Genomic DNA, 21291 nt, shown 5'->3' with positions numbered 1-21291 from the left:
ATAGCTTCATCTCTGTCCCACAGGCCTTGCCCCCACCATGTCAGAAGGGTACTCATCTCTGCCCTTCTCGCATGCCTGCCCTTTGCTGGCCTCCCTTTGGAATGACTCCATTGTTTCAGAGCTCTGTTTATGTCCCCCGTGTCCTCTCCATCGCTGCATCCTACTGCCTGCTCCTGCCAGGCTTACATCCACCACCTACCTTCTAGTCTCACTGCTTTTGTCCCAGCCCTGCCCCTCCTCGCCTGTCTCAGGACTCTTTCAGCACCTTCCTCATGGGTCTCCCTGCTTCCTGTCATTCTCCAAGCCAACCCCTCTCCGAGCTAGAGATTCCAAAATTAATCTTTGACTACAGATCTGTTATCCCACCAGAAACCTCCCCTGATTCCCTACTGCCGACTGAGTTCAGTACAGGTCCTTCACTTGGCCTAAAAGGCCTGTAGGGTACCCAGCTGACCTCCCCATCCTTTTGGCTAACCCAGGACACACACTCCATGCTGTAGCCCGGCGTGCTGAGCTTTCCTGCCTTTGCCATCAAACCCTGCTCCCTCTTCTCTTCCCTCAACGCTGCTCTCTTCCTCCAGGGCCTCCTCAATTGTTGTCTCTTTAGAACTTTGTTTCTAACTGATACGTACTTCTCCTATAGAATCTATTCTATGTATATTTATTATTTGTGTTCTTGATTTTATTAGATCGAATCAAATGGAATTTCCAGAATTGAATTGGTTTTGATCTACAAAAAAAGCACTATCAAGTGGGCCAAGCTGATGTTTTCCACATTAGACAATTACGCCTTTTCAGAGAGTCGCTGGGTCTGTTGCCGGGTGTGTCTAAGCCAAGGGCCCTGCACAGAGCAGGTGCTCCTAAATGCCGGCATTGACTTCAAATGAAAACTCATGAATGGTTTTTAGCACTCTTTGCATTTTTGCTTTGGAATATTGATCTTGGAAACATTTTATTTAACCTCAGGATTCAATGAAGACTTTGTTTTGCAGAATAACTGTATTTCAGAAGAAGAAAGAGACGCATATGAAGAACTGTTGACACAAGCAGAAATCCAAGGCAACATCAATAAAGTCAACAGTAAGTAAGAGCACGTATGACAGGAATGGACACTTCTATAAGACACAGACTTTCCTGGTCAGAATCTTAGCAAAGCTCTCAAGTTTTGTATCCTTGTAAAACTGCTTTACACAATGGAAAATCCACTGAATGTCAATGTCACTCTAAATTATGCTGCATCATCTGACGTTTCCCACAGGACTTTTTTGGTGAGCTCGCCCCACTTCATGCAAAGTATGTTGAAGCCAGTTTAACTGTACCTTCCTGTTTCGTCACAGGTCTGGTGTATGTTGTATTTTGAACCTATCCTTTATTGGGCTAATACTGAAGGTTACTTAGTCAAAGATTATGACTTGAAGATTGTCATTCCTTGCCTATGATTACGTGGTGGCATGCCATTGGAATTGTAGAAGATACTGTTGACACCTCCGCTCTTTAGACTTCCCAATCGTCAGTCTGCAGTTGGGGAGGCTTGTTTTCTTATAGCTCGTGTGGCTTTAGTGCAAGTGCGCGGGACCCGACAGGCCGATGGAACCGCAGGGCAGCGGGCTTGACTCCCACGTCCTTGAGACTCTGTGGTGCTGCACAGTTCACTTCTTCTTGGTGCCCAGTTCAGTTGTGTGACTACGAAGAACACAAAACTCGGGTTATTGAAATAAGCTCGTGCAATTAAATACGTTAATCTCTTTATTAGCCTTTTCCCCCCTCTCTAATAAAATTTATTTTTACTTGAGGCAGGAAGTCATCCTATTTGACATTTATAGGTCAACCTCAATAACCCATATATACCAAAAAAACTAATACATGAAAGACTATTTAGCCTATTTAATAAAGCATGTGAACCATTTGCCAAAGTTAAACTTAGAGTGACCTCTAATTACCAATTATCGCAGCCCTAAACCCTGCCCTTGATTTGACCTCCTAGGTGAGCTTTGAACGTTCTTCACTGCTCTTACCTTCAAAGAAATGCACCCTATAGGTGTTACCCGGAGGTTTGCTCCTAACTTGCAGGTAGAGAGCATCCTAAAGGCTTCGAGCAGTAATCATGGAGGCCGGGAGAAAACGGATGTGAGCATCTTGGGGTCAACCACTGAGTAGGTCTGACAGTTTACCGCACACAACTGCTGAGAGCTCAGGGGTAACTTTTTCAAGGGAACATGTTAAGGTTTTGGGATACGTGTTCCTATCCTTTTATTCTTAGTAAATTTTGAACATTTTGGTGATGATACATGAAGCACCATGTCCAGTTTCTCTTTCTGCTCTATTTGGAAGCTGAGAATATCATTATGCTTGACAGAAACGAATTACAGGAAGAAATTAATCTTGCCAGTGAGACATCGGAGGTCCAGAAGCTTCGTGAGGAAACGGTGCCACAAGCCTTTTGCCATCCTTTATTTTTGAAATGTTTATAACCACTAACACAGATTTCTTTTTCATGTTAAATAACGTGCCTTGTATAAATGTTTTCATACTTTTCTCAATGACGTAATTTCCTGACTACAAATTTAATGCCAAATTGGCTGTGCTTTTTTTTTCCATTTTTAAATAAAAAGCGTGAGATGATTAGCACTAACGCATAACTAGCTCAAATTATGAAGGGCTTTGCAGTTTATAATGGCTTTAAATGGGGAGAACATGATTATTCTGAAGTTTTTGATCTCTCCTCATCTGAAAATTTATAGTCTGGTAGAACTAAAAGTAGCTTTGAAAAAGCCCTATAAAACATATTTTAGTCAGTGACATGACAATGAGGCAATTGTATGCTTTCAAATTCATAAGACTAGCTACTTGACGAGCTTTCCCCCAACCACGTAGGTTATTCTCTTAAAATGTTAAGGTGTCTACATTTGCAGCAGCCATAGTAACGGAATAAGTGACAGCTTCCATGGTAATGTCACTGGATCTGTTGGCAGAGGCTTCAGCTTTGTACGAAGGGCAATCATTTAACTGTTGGGTTTGGCACGTGCGTTCCATTCGTTACATGACGTGTTCTGTTAGGATCAGTACTGGAAATTGTGTTAAGTGCAGAGTATAAAAGAGTGATTAAGCTTACTTTTTTTTTTTTAGAAGAAATGGTTCATTAAGAGTGTTTTAAGGATATGATTTTTCTGGAAATATTTTACCATCCAGTTGTGCAAACGGATATAATAGAGTTTTCAAAGGTGGATAAAGGTCCTCTCCAGAGAAATCAGAGATACAGCTGAAAGGCCTTAGGAAACTTTAGGAGAAAAGCACACGTCACCAACAGCCACTGATCTTCCTTTCTAGAATTCTTTCACTTGTCATATTAATTCTAAGAACAGAAAAAAGTGTTTGGGTTCTTAGGGTCCTTCAGAATCCATGTACGTTTTTGAGGATGTGGCATGAAGGATTGCGTTCATTGTGTTTCCTGCTATTTGAATGATGTCTCTTAGGAGAAAGGATATTGAGCTTTGCTCCTGGTGAATGCAGTTAGAGAAGATAAATTGTCATCTGTTAAAAAGGTTAGAAGAATCTTAGCTGCAGTCTAGTCATGTATTAGGGAGACAGATTAACCCTTGAAAAGCTCTAGAAATCTATAGGTGTGTATTATTTCTACGACCCTGAAGCCTTGTTTGTAGGGCAGAATCCTGCGGTTCTGTCCAGTGTGCTGTTGCCTGGCGGCAGAGGTCGTCACTCTCTCTTCCATTTGGTCAGCAATTCCATTTCTGTTTTCTGAAAACTAGGCTGAGTCTACTGTCCCAGGCATCTTCAGTTTTGCGTTTTGGTCACTAAAATCCAGGTCTTCATAATCTGAATACTGCAGCTGGTAGAGACATCACAGAGCTTATGGTTGGGTCAGATCATGGAAACCAAGGCATTTCTGTAATAAGGGCTATTTGGGTTTTTTTTTAGGTTAAATGTTACTAGCACAGACTTATTTAATCATACGAATTTTGGTTGTAATATTTTTAAAACATCTGAAGTTATTTTTTCTTAAGAATCACACTTCACAGAACACGAGCGTTGAAGGGAGGATGTTCTGGGAACTCGCCGTCACTGTTAAGCAGCATGGTGACTGAGCGCCTCCTGGGGTTCCCCCAGTGCTGATTCAGAGGAAGGGTCAGCAGTAGGGTGAGACTTGCTTCTGGTCCTCACGGAGCTTCAGTCTCCTTGGGGAGGCAAAACTTAGACACAAGGAGTGTTACAACTCTAAAGACTGTGAGGATTCGCAAGGTGTGAAATCCTCAGGGACTGGAACAGTGTGAAGGCTTCATGGAAGAGGAGGGACCAGAACTGGACGGGAGGATTTTGTGGGGAAGTGATGCTAGGCAGGGAGATCTCGTAACTCCAGCTCCGTCATTACGGAGGTGCTTTCAGAGACGACTCCAAGGGTTGGACGGACTTCTGATAACGGAGCTGCCATTTCCAAGGCTTCGCCTGCCTTCCAGCTGCAGCTTTTCAGAGTTATTGGAGAGGGACTGCTTAGGTTCTAATCCTTGGAAAGATGGGCTGGTTGGGTGGGGCTGCAGTGGGAAAAGCAGACGTTCTGATGGACTGTGACCCCATACCCACCCCCCACCCGCCCAGGGCTGGCCGCTGTGGACCACATCAATGCTGTCATTCGGGAAGGCGACCCCGAGAACACACTGCTTGCACTGAAGAAACCGGAGGCCCAGCTGCCTGCTGTTTACCCCTTTGCTGCTTCCATGTATCAGAACGAGCTCTCCCACCTCCAGAAACAGAACGCCATGGTGAGTCAGAGGAGACTCCACGTGCGGGCGCGGGAATTCTGGCCCCAGGCCGTGAGGAAGGCTGGTGAGGAGAGGTGCGTGGGGGTGTGGCAGCTTTAACCTGTGCCACTCCTTGCTCTCATTGGCCTTCCTGTGCAATCCCGTGGCCACCTTCCTCTTTAACTGCCGCTTTTCATCTGCATGAAGATTCTAGAGCATAGTTAGGAAATGCAGGAGGCGCCATACAAATACACACTAAACACAGGTTGTTCTGATTCTCTGTGTGGTTTTTGAAGAACTTTGGATAATTTTTTAACTCTACTGAAATGTTTTCTTATAATAGGTAATGTTTTTTGGTGTAGAAAAATAAGCTCTGAATCTGCAACCCAGAACATTAGCACCAGGGCTTTGATTTTTGTAAATTTATGCTCCTTAATATGGTAATAATATTAAATAGTAATATTCATGTACAAGTACGGTAATTAAGAGCATGTATACTAGCACAGGATTAAGCCAAACAAGGGAACAGAATGAAAAGTACTATAAACAGAGCCAAGAATTTAATATATGACAGAGGTAGTATTTCAGAAAGTGGAGAAAGGAAATCTTACAAGTGTACTGGGAGGCTTTAGGGAGAAGAAGAGGAAGAAAAAAAAAGATTTACAACAGATGTTAGCCTAGGGCCAATCTTTAAAAATAAATAAAAATAAATTGAAAAAAAGCCTCTGTAAATGTTTGCATGAATTAAAAATAAATAAAAGCGTATACACTAAAGGGCTTGAGTGGTAGGATTTATTTTCTTATTCTTGCTTCTTAAGACTTCCTATGTTTTCTAAATAGAAATACACTATTTCATAAGAAAAGCAAAGTTAGTTTCTTGAATTGCACTTAGGTTCTCTCATGAGAATTTTCCCCATTTCTCTAGCTTTGAAGCCCAAGTCTGCTCACACTCCAGCACAGTCGTTCTTCCTCACTAGTCAGTAGTCAGACTTGGTTTCCAGCCCCATCTCTTTATTTTTCCTTATCCTTTCTGCCGTACACCGTGTTAGATATTTGTGGACAGTTCACCAGAACCAGCTGAGGAGGTGAGTCTCAAATGATTCTGTTCTGCTCTTTGCTTGTAATATCATACCTTCCTTATGTGTTAAAGTTGTAGCTAATGCAAGATATTGGGGTAAAATTTACTTACATGCTCCCTAAAATAACTCCTCTTTCCATTTGCTTTGGGAGGCAAAATTATGCTTTGTTACTTTAAAATCAATTTGCTGTGGGATTTCTGTGGTTACATATAATGTCCTAAATGTAAAGACACATATCAACCTTTTTTGGTAATTTGTTTCATGCTGCCTTTAAAAGTTCCTTCGATCTTTTGGAAGGAATAACCATTTTGAAGTTGGGTCAAGTCAGCATAAAATGGTTAAATGGAAGAGAACGTTGAAGGGGGAGGGTGTTCTGAAATCTAAGATGTGTCTTTTAAATCTGCCAAATCCAGATTTATAAATCATGTAAATCTGGAGATCCTTACGTGATTTACCAAAAGATATACCTCACATTACTTCAAATATCTAGACCTTATGGCACATTTTTAAATTTCTACGCAATTATAAAAATGTTACTTAGACTAACTTGTTTGGAACTAGAATCAATATTCTTGGCTTAAAAACTTTGATTTACTTTTCTGGGGTTATAACTTTTAGGTGAAATTCTCCTCTCTTTTCTTTACCCGTAATTCGAGCTGAAAATCACCAGCTATGCTAAAATCGTACCTCACACTGTCAGACAGTGACAACATGATTTAATCCTTGACTTAATTATTTAGTAAGACCAAGGCTATAAGCAGCCAATAGAGCTGGGTGTAGGAATCGGCTATGGGGGTATACCCGATGTTTGTAGAATCATAACTGTGGTTGTAATTAACTCAGTCCCCAAAATGGTCCTCTAAGGAAAAACCAGAAGCTATTTACCTGTTCTTTAAAGCCAATGAAAAATAGGTGGCCAATGAGCTGTCTTTCTCCTGGGTTCTCAAAATCTTTACTTGTCATTGTTCTGTGAAATGTGCATTCTAAACCCCGTCACATACATGAGGTGTGTGATCTGGGGAACTTATCTTGCTGTATGTTTTCCGACAGAACTACTTGGCCCATGAGGAGCTCTTGATTGCGGTGGAAATGCTGTCTGCTGTGGCTTTGCTAAACCAGGCCTTGGAAAGCAACGATCTGCTGTCTGTGCAAAATCAGCTCAGAAGCCCAACAATAGGCCTCAACAACCTGGACGAGACATATGGAGAACGGTAAGGAAACACTTTCCAAACCTCCTTTCAAGGCAGAAATGGGTGTTTGGCAGATCTCACAAATTAAGGATTTGTTCCTTACGGAAGAAATCCATACTTCCACGCTTGTTTTCTTGAAAGCTAGTTGACTTTGTCTTTCATTACAGTATTCCTTTTAGGCATACAAAAAGTATAAAAATGATCATCCCGTGGCAATTACTGACTGGCTTTGTCATTAGCAAAGATTATTTGATAGGCTAAAAATTCAAGAACTGTACAAAAGATACCTTCCCTTGGGCTTCTTTAGGAGACAACAGAATGTAGAAGTGTTGGAAGCCACTTAAGAATCATCCAGTCCAATTCTCTTATTTTACCCATGAGGAAACTGAATCTGTATTTATGGACCCAAAGTTTGGCGACTGGCCCCAAACCCCATTCTTCTTTTTAAACCAAAGTTATCCTGAGGCCACAGTAGATCACGGCAGGGAGCAATCTCACTTTAGTATCTTTCATTTCGTGTTCCTGAAATATGCTGCTAGGTAGTACAATTGATAGTATTATATAACACTATGGCAGATCTAGAGAGAGAGTTAAGGGGCCAGAATAAGGAACCCAGTTAGAGATTCCATGAGGCGAAAGCCCAAGTTAAAATGAGTGATTTTCTATCCTGGATTCTTGTGACCACCAGGGGGCAGTGTCTGCATAGAGCTTGACAAAAGCTCTCTTCAGATACGATCGTGGGACTGCTCACGTAGGTGGGTGGTAGGTGGGTGGGTAATTCTCTTGGGTCATGTACAATTGTACAGGAAAAATAAAGACTTCGTAGGTTTTAAAAAATGGTGTTTGACCACTTGTCCCTGTGGAGAATGGCCCAAAAGTAGTAGGACAGTGGGTTTTCCTTGTTTTTAGTCTTCCTGGAGAAACTGATACTCTTGTGCTACTTAAATTTGGCCACCTGGTTCATATAACTCCTCAGAATCTACTCCCAAGGTGATTTATTTTTACCTCCATATCTCTATTAATGGCACCATCCTTTCCTCCAAGCTTGAGAAGCCTCAGGTTTGACTTGAGTTGTCCTCTGCCCTCCGCCAGGCACCCTGTGCTGTCAGCAGCCGGCCCACCCGTCTCCCCACCAGCAGCCAGTCTGCATGCATTACACCTCTAAAATGTTTCTGTTTCCCGGTGACCACCTCATTTAGGCTTTTCACCTTTGCTTCTGTAATAGCCTCCAGAGTGGTCCTCCTACGTCTTTTCTGTCCTCATTCATTCTTGCCTAACCAGGCCTTGTTGCTGGCTCTCAGTGCTGGCGAGGAAACAGAGCTGGTCCCTGCCGTATGAAGCCTATGGGGCCCTGATGGGGTGTCTTGATGAGATCATTGTCAAGACTGTCCCACAGATTAGCATCCCTGCCCACTGCCTTCTAAATGATGGTAACCCTCCCTCCAAATCACCATTTTGATTATCAAAATTCCTCTCCTCCTCCACCCCAATTTACAAATAACACATCAAGGCAGTGGTCCCACACCCAATCTGAGAACCACCTTTATACGCATGGTTTTTAACTGGGGCCTACAGATACAGCCTCAGAGTTCAAGTATTCTGTATAAGAAACTTTTAGAACTTGTGTTTGTTTTAATAATCTTTTTAAAATTTAAGCACTTCGTGGCGCACGGATGACCCCACACTGGCATGAGATTTCAGGGCCCCTCTGGTTCTTGTGCTCACACTTGCATTGGCCCCGTGTGGTCCTCTGCAGCCTCAGCATTCCACTTTCAGCATCAGCTTTGTAACCTGGGTTATTGGAAGCCCAGGTTTGTAGGTTTCCAAGTTTAAGAAACACTGCTGTGTCTGGCCCATCCCTGTCATTGTACAAGTTCTTCATAGCACAAGGGTGCTGGGCAGGGCCACCTTGATGAATTCTTACAAAGTCTCAACCTATTTACCACGGCTTCTACCCTTGGGGCCCTGTTTTCCCAGAAAGACTGTTTTGTCTAATTCTCACAGAAGTGACATAGAGTTGGCATTGGCTCTGGGCACACACTGTTCCCAGATTAATTGTTCTGAAATGTAGCTATGTTTATCATGCTATTTGTTGCCTGTTCTCATCTGAATTAAGAACAGACTCCTCACTCTGTGGTTCTGAAGTTAGCTCCAGCTACATCCCTTCTCGTATTTTGCACTCCAGCGGGCTGGAGCCGAACCCACTGTGTACTCTCTGGCCTCTCTGCTGCTGTGCATGCTCCTCTCACTGCCCGGAACATGGTGCCTGTCACCCACCTCTGCCCGGCTCAGTGTTAGAGCTTCTAAGCCCTGCCCACTGTAGATTATTCTTCCATGAATTATTTCCATCCTTCTCCCCACCCCAGCTAATGTCATCTATTCTGAGAATACCGTGATGTAGTTAGAGGAACAAAAAATACCTGAGTTAGACTCTTTCTAGCCAAGCCCTTCCAAGCACAAGAACAAACACAACAAAAACACCTACTCTGCGTCTGCAGAACAGTTTTGAGGATTAAGTGCTTGGTTCAGCACCTGCCCACACCAGGGAGGTGTGCACCATTAAGGCTTTCCTTCCTCCTCCCTTCCTGAGAACCCCGTCACTTCTACTCTCGTGAACTCTCTCTGCTTTCATGGCCTTTCCTGTACTCTGCTTTTGTACCTTTTTTGCATTGTTGCCTTCTCATCCACTAGACAGAAAGCTCCTTGAAGGCCAGGCTGCACCTTGCTCGTCCTAAAATCCCTGTGGTGCTGCCTCGGGCTTTGCACAGAGTTAGCACTTGATAAACATCTGCTGGACTGAACTGGAGTCTCAATCTTCTCAAAGCTTCCTCAGTCTGTGACAAATATCGTCTTCCGAGTCTGTCCATAAGAGATGGTGAGGAGAGCTCTGAGAGCAGTGGGAGGAGGATGCAGACCTGTTTGAGTCAAGTACAGACTATTTTCCAAAGGTGACACCTTTGGTCCTAGAAACTAATGCATGGGAAAGCCTGTGGAGCTCTGTTATGTTGCTCCTAAAATCTTTTCCCTTTGACTAGTGTTTGTTCATTTCTAAAGAAATGATGGGTGATTGTGGTTTTTTCCCCCACATTCGCCCTTAAGCTTTCTCATTTTATTCCCACGGGTCATCATTCAGATGTGAAGTGTGTGACATGCCTGTGAGGATTTGGCGCTTTATTATAGAATGGGCCCCATCCATAAGGGATGCTAACCAATGCAAGTTGCCATTTATCCATAGTGTTATTGTGGTCAGAATTCTTTATTATATATTCCTAGTATAACAGGGTATTGTCTTAGACTCCTGGTAACTCCTGGTAAGGGGGAAATCTCACGCGTGGCATTTACCAATTTCAGGCCTGCATTGGGTGATGCCTCTTTCAACCACAGATGATGAATCCTCCACACCACTCAGTATTTTGAATGATGTTTTTCTCTCTCAAGCTACTCTCTGTGGAAGACACCTCCATGCCACCTCGAAGCATGCAGAACTTTGAGAAAATTTGTGACACTGGGAAAACAGCTTTAGGCTCAGTGTGATATTACTTCTTTTAACTTCTTCTGTTAGCAGATCCACAAGTGTAGTCAGAAATCAGACTGCGAGGTGAAGCAGCAGAGGATTGGTCCTCACTTCCCTGATGTCAAGACGCAAAAGCAAACTAAACTATCAAGTTTCTTTACTTGGGGCTGGAATAGCTCGTGTTAGCTTATGGCTGTGACATTGGTTCTGTGATTTTTATATGGGAAAAGTGATTATCGAGAAATGAAAGTTTCTTAGTAATATATCGTGATGGATCATTTTTTTTCCCTAAAATTTCCCAAGACAAGAAAAATAATTGGAGTGGTTGAGCGAAACTCTGTTTTCCAGAGGGCTGTGCAGAGTGAGGAGGGTTAAGGGTCAGAAGAGAGGTGGTGAGTGGTGGCAGTGAGTGGACACAGAAGAGAGGTGGTGAGTGGCTGCCGTGAAGCCTTAGGAGAAGTGGGCAAGTGAGGGGGAATTTTAGGGTATCTGATTCAGCATGCACCACCTCTTCAAGAAAACAGGGAAGATGGGTGTTATTCATCAAGGCTTCTGGAACTGCCTTTGCATTTTATTTGACTTCTCAGTGGGCATATTAGGCCTCAAGGTAACCCAGCTATGTTAGGGTTACAGTCGAAAAGTTCTCTCCAAGCTCAGATTTTGGAAGGAACAAGAAAAATAGTAAAAAGGACCCTTGATGGAAAGGCTGAGAACCACGGTAATTCTGAATTTTATCACATGACAGTCATCTGGAGACTGAGCAGAACCAAGACATGCAAAGAGAAGCAAAATTAGTAACTGAAGAGAAAGGTGATTTCACAGGGCTGAGAGCCCTGGGCTTTTATGCTTGAGTTAGGTACAAGGTTGGATTTGGAGGAACTCTAATTAAACAGCATTTGTACATAGAGATATTTTTAAGGAAAAAAACACAATCAGTATAAGTGGGTTTGCTGTATGTTGACAAAGCTCCACAAGACAATTTCACTTGCTCTTCTGCTCTCTGACCTCATAACATCTGTATTCGGCCACGTGTGTCAAGTTTAAGATGCATGACATGAACAAAGAATGACAGTCTCTGACCGGTGCCATGGTCTTTTCTCGTCCACAGTTACGCAAATGCACTACTCTCCCTCAAACTGGAAGTCCTCTCCCAAGGGCAAGATAACTTGAGCTGGAATGAAATTCAGAATTGTATTGATGTGGTTAATATTGAAATTCAAGAAGAAAATGACCGTAAGTATGGAATGCTTTCCTTCTCTAGGATCGTGGGAGAATAGGGTGTCTGGACAACTTAGTTCTCTAGATGAGGGCTGCACATTTTTGCCCGTGGAGCCCTACGAGAGCTCACTCCCCTAATATGTATGTAATTGTTGCTTTATGATCACAAATCATGGTGATTTGCTGTGATTCTAGAAATTACGAGCTACCAGCATGAAAGTGGACAATCCCAAAAAGTTCTGCTCTGAAACCTGCTTAGTCAAATGTCAGCTTGCTGCCTTATCATTTGCCTCTTGCTTATAAAATAAGAGTGAAGAATGAGGAGCTGTGTAACTCAGCAATCAGTATATTCATTGCTTTTCTGTACATAAGTTACCGAGTTCAAGCTGCCTTTTCCACCATAAAAACAAACAAGCCAACGCCATCTTCTTTGGCTTTCTCCAAGCAATTTCACACTAGGTTAGGATTGCTGATGTCATTGACTTTCCTTCTACACTCAAGCTTTGACTTATTTTTCTAACTCCCTTGCACTAACTTTGCTGATAGAATAGGCAGATACTTCTCTCAGAAGTTTATGATGTTTTGTTCTAGTATGCTTTGGCAAGATCTTAAATTTAGTCTTCTAATGCTATATCTCACTTTGTGATACTAAAATCACTGTTGAGATAAAACATATGACTTTGTTAGTTAGCAAATTGCATTTGCATAGAAGAAAACTTTCTTCTCTCTCTTCACTATTTCCTGTGTGCAACATCAAGGCCGGCTTTGGTTTTTTGTTAAGCATCTTCTCACTCTAGGCCCCTAACGGAGTCCAGGTGTGCTACCTTGACACCGTGGACCATACATGCCACAGTTACTGTGACCCCTAAACACCTTTTCAATTTTGTCCTTTCCAAGTTGTGTACAGATCTAAACTTCTGCTTTCTGTGGCCCCTGCATTTCCTTTCAGTGAGGCCTTTTGGAACCCCTGCCATCAGACAGCTTACACACAGCCCACTCAGCTCTTTTCTGACATGTTGGCTTGGGAGTTCGTGGTTCCTGCCAGATGTTAATTAAGAGGGAAGCACGAATTTGAGCAGATGTTGAACATCATCTGGGGGAGAAAATGCTGGTGTGTGTCTTGTAGCAAAGCTCAGTCCCCCAGGCCTCCACTCTGCTGCCTTCCTCCTTGACCCCCAGCTCTACACTCAGTCTCCAACAGCAATGCTTTGGGTGCTTGGCTAATGCCACTCAAGGGTGAGACTCCTCTCTTTGGGTGGGCAAAACAAGGAGTCATGTTCCTTCTGTGTTTCGTAACGTTTTCCCAGTCCTTTGGCAGTCCCCACAGTCCAGGTCTGTTTTGGTGATTTCTGTATGAGCCACGTACACATGTGAAGGTGCGTTAGTTCTTGGCGCTGAACAATTGTAGTTTTACTCTCATTCTTGACATTGTTTAAAACTGGTAGGGGAGTGCCATTTTTGCCCCAGGATATCAAATAGAGCCTTTGCTTTGGCCAGGAAAGAAAAACAAGTAACATTTGTATCAATTAAAAAGAAACTGGTCTTTTGTAGGTGGACGTTTTTAAGCAAAAGCCTGGTATGGCATTTATCTAGGTAACTGTGCTGTAAGTAAATTCTGCATGGGATATATCACAAGGCCATTATCACATTTCTTTTAAGCATCCTGTCCTGAAGGGCTTATGCCATAACCAGAACAATTGTTTGAGACTAATATTTCCTTTCTAGAGTTTGGGGAATTTAATACAGAAGATTTAATTCCTCTGTGTCTTGGTTTGTTTTGTTGTTTTGTCAAAATGAGGTATTTTTGTTTAAAGTTCATGAAGCATTGAGTTTGATATCATATGTTTAAGTAATGGCTTTAAAAGGTCAATTTAAAAAAATACACCATCATGAACAGGCATGAGTTGCACAATATAGTAATCATCTGGAAGAACTGAGAATTTTTCCTGGACATCTTGAAAGCGCATTGCTCTCCCCACCCCACTCCTGCCATGCATTCCAAGGTCTAATCCTATGTGTGTATCGTGATGTGGGTAAGGTATGCAGCTAAGGGGAAATGATAAATGTGGAAGGTGAATTTCATGGAGCAGTTGCTAAACGCGTTTTCTCAGGCTTGGATGCTCTGTTGATTTCTTGCTGGAATGTTCACTTTTCTCAGAGCCATAGAAGAGCATTATTTCAAGCATGTAGCTTATACAGGGAAGTTTTCTTCCTTTGAATTATTGCTTTTTAAATTTTGTAGGTACTATTCCCTGTAGATTACCTCATCTGCTGTCTCAAATACACAGCCTCTAAGAGAGTGCTCACTCTCTTATTGAACTAGAATGTTATAGCATCACCCTGTGACTTACAGAAGTGGGCCATGGACTGAGAGTCCGCAGTCTTTGCTCAAATGGGACTTCCCCTTTACTTACAAACAGAGGAAGTGATGCAGATGCACCCAGGGGTCTTCTGGGTAGGTTTGTCAGCTCCTATGAGGTCATTTACTATGACCTCAGCAGCTTGTGTTCTTAGAAACATATCAAAAACTTAAGCAGATGATTTCAGTCGTGTCAGCTGGCATGCACTCACTCCCAGGTGATTGGCCATTAGGAACACACATTCTCTTTCTCAGACTTAATTCCGTTAAGAGCGTTTTTGGATGGGGTGTTTAAAAGTCTGCCCAAGGGAGCGTCCAGAGAATGACATGAAGTATTCCGTGCTCTCCAGTTTATGAATACTACAGGGTAAAATGATGATACCTTTTATGTGGGTGGTACCCAGACTTTCCCGAGTTCTTCCAGTGTTTTTGGAGATGATGTAACTTGCGTGTTAGAGAAGTACTTTTGCTTTTTCTTCAAACATATTTAAGTATTATAATCTGGAATAATTTCTAAGCATTTTAGGTAAATCTTGTCATTCTTAGCAAGGTGGTATTTATGGGGTGATTTACTCAGGAGATACTTAGTTAAATATTGTACCTTAATTTGAATGTCATGATGAAGATGCTTCTTGAAAATTAGAAGTACTTATTCTATTTCATAGCATATCCTGTTTGTAAAGTGACTTGTGATTACTTTAATGAAAAATAACTGACAAAATAATGTTTGGCTTTAAGAATGTTTATTTTCTAAGCTTACTGCTTGTTAATGTTTAGTTTCTTTACTGGGTCTTGTCCGTCAGCACTAACCTGGGAAGCAAAAGCCCCCTGTGAGTTAGTGTGTATATGTATGTGCGTGTATGCGTGTACATATATAAACGTATATTCATGTATATGCGCATATGCGTACAGACGCTACAGTATTTCATGACTATTTGATAGTTTATTTTTAGTAATAAGGTGTTATTGAGAAGTGGGCTCCAAATAGACCTCTTTTGCTTGAGTTTCAAAGACTTTTCCAATTCCGTAGCTTGGCTTCTGTGCTCTTTGTTCCAGGATCTTATCGTCTATGTCCTAAGATCCTGTGGTGTGGTAGAGATGGTAAGAGGTAAAACTGGTGGATATGCTTTTTCATCCTTTGGTACATCCATGAATTAGGGCTCCAGATGTTATTTGACCAGTTGGCATTATAGAAAACAATTTTTGATATTAATTAGTGATACTTGAACATAAAAATATCCATAACATGCATAACTATGTTAACTTCTATTAACATAGTCCTACCTACACTTCCCAGCTAAATGTGGCTATTTTAACTAATTAAAATTAATTAAAATTTAAAATTAAGCTCTTCAGTCATACTAGCCACATTTTAAATGCTCAATAGTTACATGTGGCTAATTACTGCCATATTGGACAGACCGGATACAGAACATTTCTATCATCACAGAACATTCCACTGGACAGCATTGGACTGCATTGACCTAGAAATTCACTCTGCTAACACTATGGGGAACAGTTTGATTTTAAATTGTTTGATTTTTCTCTTTTGGCGTCCCTTACAAAGTGGCAAAGTAGAATAATCCAAAGAATAGAATGTATATCCAAACCTTTTTGTACTTCGGTTTTCTTTTCTGTACATCTCTGCATTAAATTCTTCCAGCTCTGGCATTCTGTTTCCATCATCCAGTGTCTTGGCATTCTTATCTGAGGCCTACACCAGAAATTAGCATTGCCGCCGCCACCTATACATAAAGTTATCCCCACTTTTTATAACGGCTTCATTGAGATATATAAAGTTGTGCGATCATCACCACTATCTAAATTCACTATCTAAGATTTTCATCACCCTAAAAAGAAACTTCATACCCATTAGTAATCACTGCCTTTTCCCCCTGCTCCTATCTCCTGGCAACCGCTAATCTACTTTGTTTCTATTGATTTTCCTATTCTAGACGTATCATATAAATAGAGTCATGTAATATGTGATCTTTTGTGTCTGCCTTCTTTCACTTAGTGTAATGTTCTCAAGATTCATCCATGTTGTATCATGCATCAGTATACTTCATATTCCTTTCTAAGTCAAATAATATTCCATTATATGGATATGCATCTTGTTTATCCATTCACCAATTGATGGATACTTGGGTTGTTTCTACTTTTCAGCCATTATAAATATTGCCTCTGTAAACATTCATGTAGAAGTTTTTGTGTGAACATACGGTTCCCATTCTCTTGAGTATATACCTAGGAGTGGAATTGCTGGATCATGTGGTAATTCTATGTTTAATATTTTGAGGAACTGCCTGTTTACCAAGGTGACTGTACCATTTTCCATTCCTGCCAGCAATGTATGAAAGTGCCAATTTCACCACATCCTCATAACACTGGTTGTTGCTTGTCTTTTATATTGCAGCCATCCTAGTGGGTACAAAATGGTATCTCATTGGGATTTGGATTTGGATTTTCCTAGTCGCTAATGATATTGAGCATTTTTTCATGTGCTTATAGGCCATTTGTATGCCTTCTTTAAAGAAATGTCTATTCAAGTCCTTTTCCCATTTTAAATTGGGTTTTCTTTTTTATTGTTGAGTTGTAAAAGTTCCTTATATAAGTGGTATGTCAGATAACAGAATTTTTAAGTATTTTCTCCCAGTTTATAGGTTGTCTTCGCTTTCTTTGATGGTATCCTTTGAAGCACAAAAGATTCAATTTTTACAGCAGCCAATGTATTTTTTTCTTTTGTTGTTTGTGTTTTGGGTGTCATAGCTAAAAAGCATTGCCTAACTCGAAGCCGCAAAGATTTACTCCTATTTTCTTCTAAGAGTTTTATAGTTGAAGCTTTTATGTCTAGGTCTATAATCAATTTTATGTTTTTGTGTATGCTATGGTGTAGGGAGTCCAACTTCATTCTTATGGTGGATATCCAGTTGTCCCAGTGCCATTTGTTATGAAGACTATTATGAAGACCTGTTGAATTATCTTGGCATCCTTGTCAAAAATCAGTTGACTGTAAATGTAAGAGTTTATTTCTGAACTCTAAATTCGATTCCATTGCTCTACATGTCCGCCCTTATGCCAGTACCATGCAGCATTAACTGTAGCTTTGTAATAAGTTTTGAAGTTTAGAAGAGTCCTCCAATTTTCTTCTTCTTTTTTCAGCATTGTGTTGGTTATTCTTGGTTCTTTGCACTTCCATATGAATTTTAGAATTAGATTGTCAATTTCCATTGAAAAAAGGCAGCTGGGATTTTGATAGGGGTTGCATTGAATCTACAGATCAATTTGTGGAGTATTCTCATCTTAATATTAACTCTTCTGATTCATGAACATGGGATGATTTTTCCGTTTATTTAGGTCATCTTTAATTTTTTTCAATGGTTCATAGTTTTCAATGTATATGTCTTATGCTTCTTTTGTTAAATTTACTCTTGTGTTTATTCTTTTAGTGATTATAATATATTTATAATTGAAGTCTAAGTGGAATTTGTTCCCTTAATTTCGTTTTCAGATTATCCATTGCAAGTGTATAGAGATAAAATGGATTTTTGTACATTGATCTTATATCCTGCAGCCTTGGCTGTACCTGTTAACTAGCTCTTATAGTTTTGTGTGTGTGTGCACATTCCCCACCCCCCTTTCCAACTAAATCTTTGCAATAGGTGATTCTGGAGAACTTACAATGTCCTGACTTAACAGGAAAGCTTTTTCTTCATTTTCTAGGACTTGTAGCTGTAGGATACATCAATGAAGCTATAGACGAAGGGAACCCTCTGAAAACTTTAGATAGCCTCCTGTTGCCCACTGCTAAGATTAACTATGTGGACCCAGGCCTTGCCCAGCACTACCAGGATGTTTTGTCCTGTGCCAAATCACAGAAATTCATGGTAAGTCTCAGCGGGTTTGTTTCTTTCAAATATGCAGACCTGGGTTGGGAAGAGGGAGCGAGAGGGAATATTTTTTACCCATTTTTCCTAAGGCTCGTGAGCTTCTTGTCCTGGCAATTGCCTGTGAATCAGAATGGAAGTAATGGGACTGTTATTTTCCTGGTGTTACACATGAGGGGGCAGCTACTCCACAGCTGACTACTGCTTCTGTTCTTTCATTAGAAACTCAGTTGTGGGTGAGTTCTTGTTCAGAGGCCAAGTCACTGGAGATGTACTGAGCACATGCTGTGTTCGTAGTGCAGTAGATAGCATCTGGTAGGGAAAAGGGGCTACAAGCAGCATGTGATACCATTGGAAGGTTCTCTGTCCTTATCCTCAAAATGCTTAGAAACTTACTGAGGCATATAGAATAAATAATGGTAGAGATAAGTATGTGGCAAAGTGTCAAAACAAGGAGTGCACAGGGTGACTCCTAGATGGTTGGTGGTGGTGTGGACTGGAATCCTAAGAGAAGTTGGTGTGGAGCTAGAACAGGAGCTGCACCTGAGAGGTAAGGAAGAGTTGCTTAGGTGCGGGGGAAGCAGGAAGATGCAGGCAGGTAATGCAGTGCTAGGTGGGTGCCAGCAAGGTTTGTTCTAGGCCTGGGAGGACACTGACCTGGGCAGGGTCCCATTGAAGGGCAGAGGGTTTTGTCTGGCTGCAGAGCTTGTACTGATGTTATGAGGAGTCCCACAGGTGCTGGCCATTGTTGGAAGGGTACTGTGCTGGGTGGCGAGGCTTGATGACCGTCACCTGACTGTGGGAGTGATGCTACCTGGGACCTCACCACTTGTAGCTGCCGTGCCCCCTGGTGCAAGCCTAATTGAAAGGGGTGGGCATCTCCTTTGTATAGGTCTTAGAACCTGGGAACAGCCTTACCTGGAACAGAAAAAACATCATTGGTTAGAGCAAACATTTATTGAGCACCTGCTGTTTGCCAGGCATGATATTAGGTGCTTTATGTATATTATCTCATATAGTCCTCATAACAATTCATAACAGCCTGTGAACTAAATATCGCTATCATCACCTACAGATAATGCAACAAAGACTAAGTAAGTTTTCCAAAGCTTCCCAAAAAGTAATTAGTTCTGGGACCATGAGCTGGTCTGTCTGATTCAGAAACATATATTATTGTGCATTAAGGCAGATGGAAAAGGATGTTTATTGCAGCATTGTTTGTAATAGCAAAAGACAAAAAACAACCTAAACGTCCATCAAGATGGGGCTGGTTAAATAAATTGCAGTATATCCATGCAGTGAAATACTATATGGCCATCAAAAAGAATGAGCAAATCTATATTGGACAATCTTTAATGTGGATATTGTTAAATGAGAAAAGCAGGCTTCTACATGCATAAACACGGGATGCATGCCCATGTATATGTGTGCTTGGATGTGCATAAAATGTTTCTGGAAGGAGATACCTTCTGGAAGGTGAACTAGGAGGCTGGTATGGACGGGACTTCTTTTTCCCTCTGTTCTTGTACTGTTGGGATTTTTAAATTTTTTACAGAGAGCATGTATTACATACTTAGTGTTTCTAAACTTTCAAGAAACAGTGTAAACTCACGAAGGCCAAATCCCCCAGTAACTTTTCTAGTTTCTGGAACAGGACCTACTGCCCCGATCCAGGTGTTCCTTCAAAGCAGCTAACTTTTATTCAAGTGCTTAGAAACATTTTGACGTAATCTGGTCTCCAGCAGCAAACAGAAGTGGTTGCCTTTGGGGAAGGGAATTGAGTGGCTAGGGATGAAGACGACGTATTTTTGAATCTTTTCAATTTTGTACCATGTAGTACTTGGCAAAAAAAAAATTTAATAAATAAAAATTCAATAAAAGTAAAAGAACAAAACAGTATAAATCCTATTCGCTCCATACCACTAAACGGCCTCATTTGAGGTGAAGAAAAATATCCCCTAAGGAGGGGCCTTCTGCGCTCTTAGCCTTTTGGCGGGACGGCAGCAGCCTTACCCTCTGCTTTCTCAATCCCCTCACTTAAATCGTGCCCATCTGAGCCTTGCAGCAGCTATGGGGTGGGCGCCCTCTCAGCTGATGTGAGTGAACCTGAGGCTCAGGTTGAATGCCGGGCCAGTGAGCGGGAGAGCAAGACTCAAACCCAAGCCTTGTGGCCCCACATCCCAGGGGGAGGAGAGAGGACCCTGTCAACAAGGAGGAGTGGGCTGCCTCCCGCAGTCCCACTGATGGAGCTGTGGCCGGAGCACATGGCACAGCATTGGAAGATAAAGTCCTTTGCTTTGGAGACAGACAGGCACTATTCACATCTTGGCTTTGCCACAAATTAGCTAGGGATTTTAGTCAATTCACCAAAATTGTCTATGCTTCAGTTTTCACATGTGTGAAATGAGAATAATAGTGCCTGCCTTACAGGATTATGGTGAGGATATAGCATTTAGCATGGAGCCTAACACCCAAAAAAAGTGCTTCAATCATGTAGCCATATTATCGTGGGTGCCTCCGGCTGCCACACAGGTGAGTGATGTCTTCATCACAAGGTCCTTACCAGACACAAGGTCTGCTTTGTCCACAAACCAGAGTTGGGATTCTCTGGGTACAGGACAGAGAAAGACCTGGGTTCCTCTCTGCCCACAGCCACCTGGGGGTTTGTCCTTGAGGTGAGACTGACTCCCCAAAACTTTCAGGAGCAGGCAGTGGAGGGCCCCTCAAGAGTGTTCCAATCTAAGGACTCTAGATGGAGATGGAACCCCACAGGCTCTCTGCAGGGCCCTCAGAAGCCTCCCTGAGTCCGTGCTCTGCCGGCCGGCTGTTAGGCATCCTTTCTAAGTGTGGAAGCTGTAGCTTTAATAGTGTAATCAGAGCATTAAATAGGAGCCTAGGGATCTGCGTTCTAGATCAGGTATTAAACCACTTTTGGTCTATAAAATTAGGCTTTGGGGCTGGCCCCACGTCCAAGTGGTTAAGTTTGCATGCTCTGCTTCAGCGGCCCAGGGTTTCACCAGTTTGGATCCTGGGAGCGACCTAGCAATGCTCATCAAGCCATGCTGAGATAGTGTCCTACGTAGCACAACCAGAAGGACCTACAACTGGAATATACAACTATGTACTGGGGGGCTTTGGGGAGAAGAACAAGGGAAAAAAAAAAAAGGGATTGGCAACAGATGTTAGCTGAGGGCCAATCTTTAAAAGAAAAAAAGAAAATTAGGGCTTGAACTATATTGGCAATAGCTAACAGATTTCAAACACTACAACTCCAAGCAACGAATCTGATTTGA

General features: G+C 41.9%; 1 protein-coding gene across 2 annotated transcripts in view; it reads left to right on the top strand.

The window, feature by feature from the left end:
• Nucleotides 1-21291, top strand: part of IQGAP2 (IQ motif containing GTPase activating protein 2) — a 267686-nt gene that overhangs the window by 155126 nt on the left and 91269 nt on the right. For both annotated transcript variants that reach the window (XM_046666170.1, XM_046666171.1), the window contains exons 9-13: nucleotides 993-1080; nucleotides 4609-4772; nucleotides 6881-7041; nucleotides 11643-11767; nucleotides 17835-17998. In XM_046666170.1, the coding sequence (XP_046522126.1) occupies nucleotides 993-1080; nucleotides 4609-4772; nucleotides 6881-7041; nucleotides 11643-11767; nucleotides 17835-17998 (702 nt within the window). The remainder of the gene's footprint in view (nucleotides 1-992; nucleotides 1081-4608; nucleotides 4773-6880; nucleotides 7042-11642; nucleotides 11768-17834; nucleotides 17999-21291) is intronic.

The sequence above is a fragment of the Equus quagga genome, chromosome 7 (assembly GCF_021613505.1).
Source record: "Equus quagga isolate Etosha38 chromosome 7, UCLA_HA_Equagga_1.0, whole genome shotgun sequence".
NCBI lineage: Eukaryota > Metazoa > Chordata > Mammalia > Perissodactyla > Equidae > Equus > Equus quagga.
The sequence above is the reverse complement of the archived record's forward strand: the minus strand, read 5'-3'. Positions and strand labels throughout refer to the sequence as shown.